Genomic DNA, 2,500 nt, shown 5'->3' with positions numbered 1-2,500 from the left:
CGGACAGCTGGTAGTCGTACGCCCCCTTTTCGTCCTGCGTTTTGAACAGAGAGAGAGAGTTTATTTATTTTTTGGGAAACCACCTCCGATCACGTGGAATTCACGGCGACGTCGCTTACGAACTTGTCGGCGCTCAAGAAAGGGGAGACATTGTCCGCGGCCACGTCGTGGAGGAAGACGGAGCCGTCCGACTTGCGCAGGTACTCGTGATCTGTCGGCGGAAGATGAAACGAGCAGAGCGGCGTGTGAGGGAGGAGATTGCGAAATCCATAAAGACGCGAGATAAACGAGATGCTCTATTAAAAAAAAAAAAGGGGAAGAAAACACGTGTGCAGAAAAAAAAACAGGAACTCGTCTCCAACCGGCACGAAACAGCGGAGTCACCGAGACAAACGTTTGCCTCGAAGCGTGCGGCAATATTTTCTCCGGACAAGAAGTAGCGCGAAGGCTCGGGGCCCCGCGGTACCGCCGAGCGCCACTAGAGGTCGGCTCCCCCTAAAAAAAAAAAAAAAAAAAAAAAAGCTCCCGCAGACTCCCGTTGGACTTCGGTCATCAAATTCTCCGCAGATAAAACGTCTCTGCTTTTTTTTTTTCTGTCCGTCCGTGTGAAAATAATAATTAATAATTAAAAAAAAAAAAAAAAAAAAAAAAGGGCGGGGTTAGGGGCGTGTCTACTTTCTATCTCCACCGCGTCTTAACCCTAATATGGACATTCGGCGTACGGTCACGCGTTTACTAACGGGTGCCACAAGTCCACGAGTCCCAAATCACATAAGCGGCCTTAAGAACTAATAATTACACACACACACACACACACACACACACACACACACACACACACACACACACACACACACACACACTCGAAGGAGGAAGTGGACGGAAGGGAGTTTATAGCTGGAAACCACGGAGAGCAGTTAAGCCCTGATAAAGCCTCCCGAGCCTGTAAACACCTGCCTGCGCTCACCGCACCTTTTTTATTTTTATCTTTTAACGACCTGATGATTTTATGAGTTTTCTGCTTTTACAGTTTTACGGGCGGACCGTCTGCCCTCACCCGAGATCCACCTCATGCCGTAGGACTGCGGTTTGAGCGTGCCGTCGAAGACGTCGTCCAGGGTGAAAGACCTCTTGTCCCCACGCTGCTCCTCTGCACATGAAGAAAAGGAAGAAGAAGAAGGAAAAAAAAAAAAAAAGGGGGGGGGGGGAAAGCCACGTATATAAACGAAGAGAAGAAGGAGTTCCCTGTTGTGTTGTGCTGTTTTTTTTTTTTTTTTTTTTTGTGTTGTTGTTGTTTTGGAAAAGAAGTGGCATTTAATAGCGGCCCAAACGGACCGCGCGTCCTGGCGCGTGCGCAAAGTACTTTGTGTGTCACTTCTAGTGGGTGCGTTGGACCCCCCCCCCCTTCTCCAGAGGACATCGACACGTGAGGCATAGGGGGAGGGGGGGAGAGCAGCTCAGACTCACCTTTGAGAAGCATAGCCGTGGGCACCGCTATCAAAACCACCACCACCACCAGCCCGAAGACTCCGAGGAGCACCTTGGCGATGGAAACCTGCTCCGTGAGCGCGCGCACACACACACACACACAAAAAGTCAGAAAAAAAGTCTCCTATAGGAGGGGGGGGGGGACAAACAAACAAACAAACAAACAAACAAGAAGCGAGTGCGAACCAAACCACAAACCATTGTTTCCGCGCGTCGGAGCAAGTGTCCAAGTGAAAGTATCCGGCCACAGCGGCGATCCGGTCGGACTTGACGCGCGCGCGGGGGAAGAGGGCACTAAAGGTATGCCACGCGCGCTCGAGGATGTTAAATATTATCTCTTGAGGGAAGTTTCAAAGGTGAAACAGTAAAGTTGCGTGGCGGAGTAAAGAGCGGTGAGTTGGGGTGCCGCTTCTGTCGCTGTGTATTTTATGAGGAAGTGCTCGTTGCATTGGCACGCAGCCCCCCACCCCCACCCCCCCGCTCCCACACACACACACCCTCCTGGAGAACGTGCACCAAGTCATTCATTCGGACGTGACCGGGGGAAAAAAACAACAACACAACAACAACAACAACAAATCGCCAACCTCCGCCAGAGGCCCTTCTCGCGCGGACTTTGACATCGGCGCGAGCGGTTACGGCCGCGGCACGCGCAAGACGGGCCGCGGCTCAGACGGGAATGCAGGAAGTTTACGCTCGTGAATAAATTAATCAGTCACGTCGAGCGAGGGGGGAGTCGCCAGGGCGTAGTCGCGAGGGCGTCGGTCGAGAGCGAAGCGCGTGAAGTAAACGCGGCCGGGGAAGGGCGTAAACGGCAAACATAGACCCGGGGGAGGTGAGGCAGAGACTCGACGCTCCGCGAGCGATATGGGTCGCGGGTCACGCGGACAAAAAGTTCCTTTGAGGCGGAGTGCAAAAACAACAACAACAACAACAACAACAAAAATATACATATGTATTTATAAAAACAAAGGCAAAACAATCAATTCATTGTGAAAAGAGGACGTACGAA

General features: G+C 51.6%; 2 protein-coding genes across 2 annotated transcripts in view; one reads left to right on the top strand and one right to left on the bottom strand.

The window, feature by feature from the left end:
- LOC138635693 (dipeptidyl peptidase 4-like) overlaps nucleotides 1–1,908 on the bottom strand; it is a 10,584-nt gene extending 8,676 nt beyond the window's left edge. The window contains exons 1-5 of the mRNA XM_069723298.1: nucleotides 1,687–1,908; nucleotides 1,468–1,555; nucleotides 1,058–1,150; nucleotides 120–211; nucleotides 1–34 (exon numbers count right to left, since the gene is read on the bottom strand). The exon at nucleotides 1–34 is cut by the window's left edge and continues 41 nt beyond it. Coding sequence (XP_069579399.1) covers nucleotides 1–34; nucleotides 120–211; nucleotides 1,058–1,150; nucleotides 1,468–1,555; nucleotides 1,687–1,689 — 310 coding nt within the window. The 5' untranslated portion in view covers nucleotides 1,690–1,908. The remainder of the gene's footprint in view (nucleotides 35–119; nucleotides 212–1,057; nucleotides 1,151–1,467; nucleotides 1,556–1,686) is intronic.
- Nucleotides 1,481–2,500, top strand: part of LOC138635699 (grancalcin-like) — a 6,539-nt gene continuing 5,519 nt past the window's right edge. Inside the window, exon 1 of the mRNA XM_069723306.1 lies at nucleotides 1,481–1,562. Within this exon, the coding sequence (XP_069579407.1) occupies nucleotides 1,548–1,562 (15 nt within the window). The 5' untranslated portion in view covers nucleotides 1,481–1,547. The remainder of the gene's footprint in view (nucleotides 1,563–2,500) is intronic.

Source organism: Brachyistius frenatus, unplaced genomic scaffold, assembly GCF_029030835.1.
Source record: "Brachyistius frenatus isolate BFR_SWC_R1_liver_20210118 unplaced genomic scaffold, ASM2903083v1 Contig_323, whole genome shotgun sequence".
Taxonomy (NCBI): domain Eukaryota; kingdom Metazoa; phylum Chordata; class Actinopteri; family Embiotocidae; genus Brachyistius; species Brachyistius frenatus.
The sequence above is the reverse complement of the archived record's forward strand: the minus strand, read 5'-3'. Positions and strand labels throughout refer to the sequence as shown.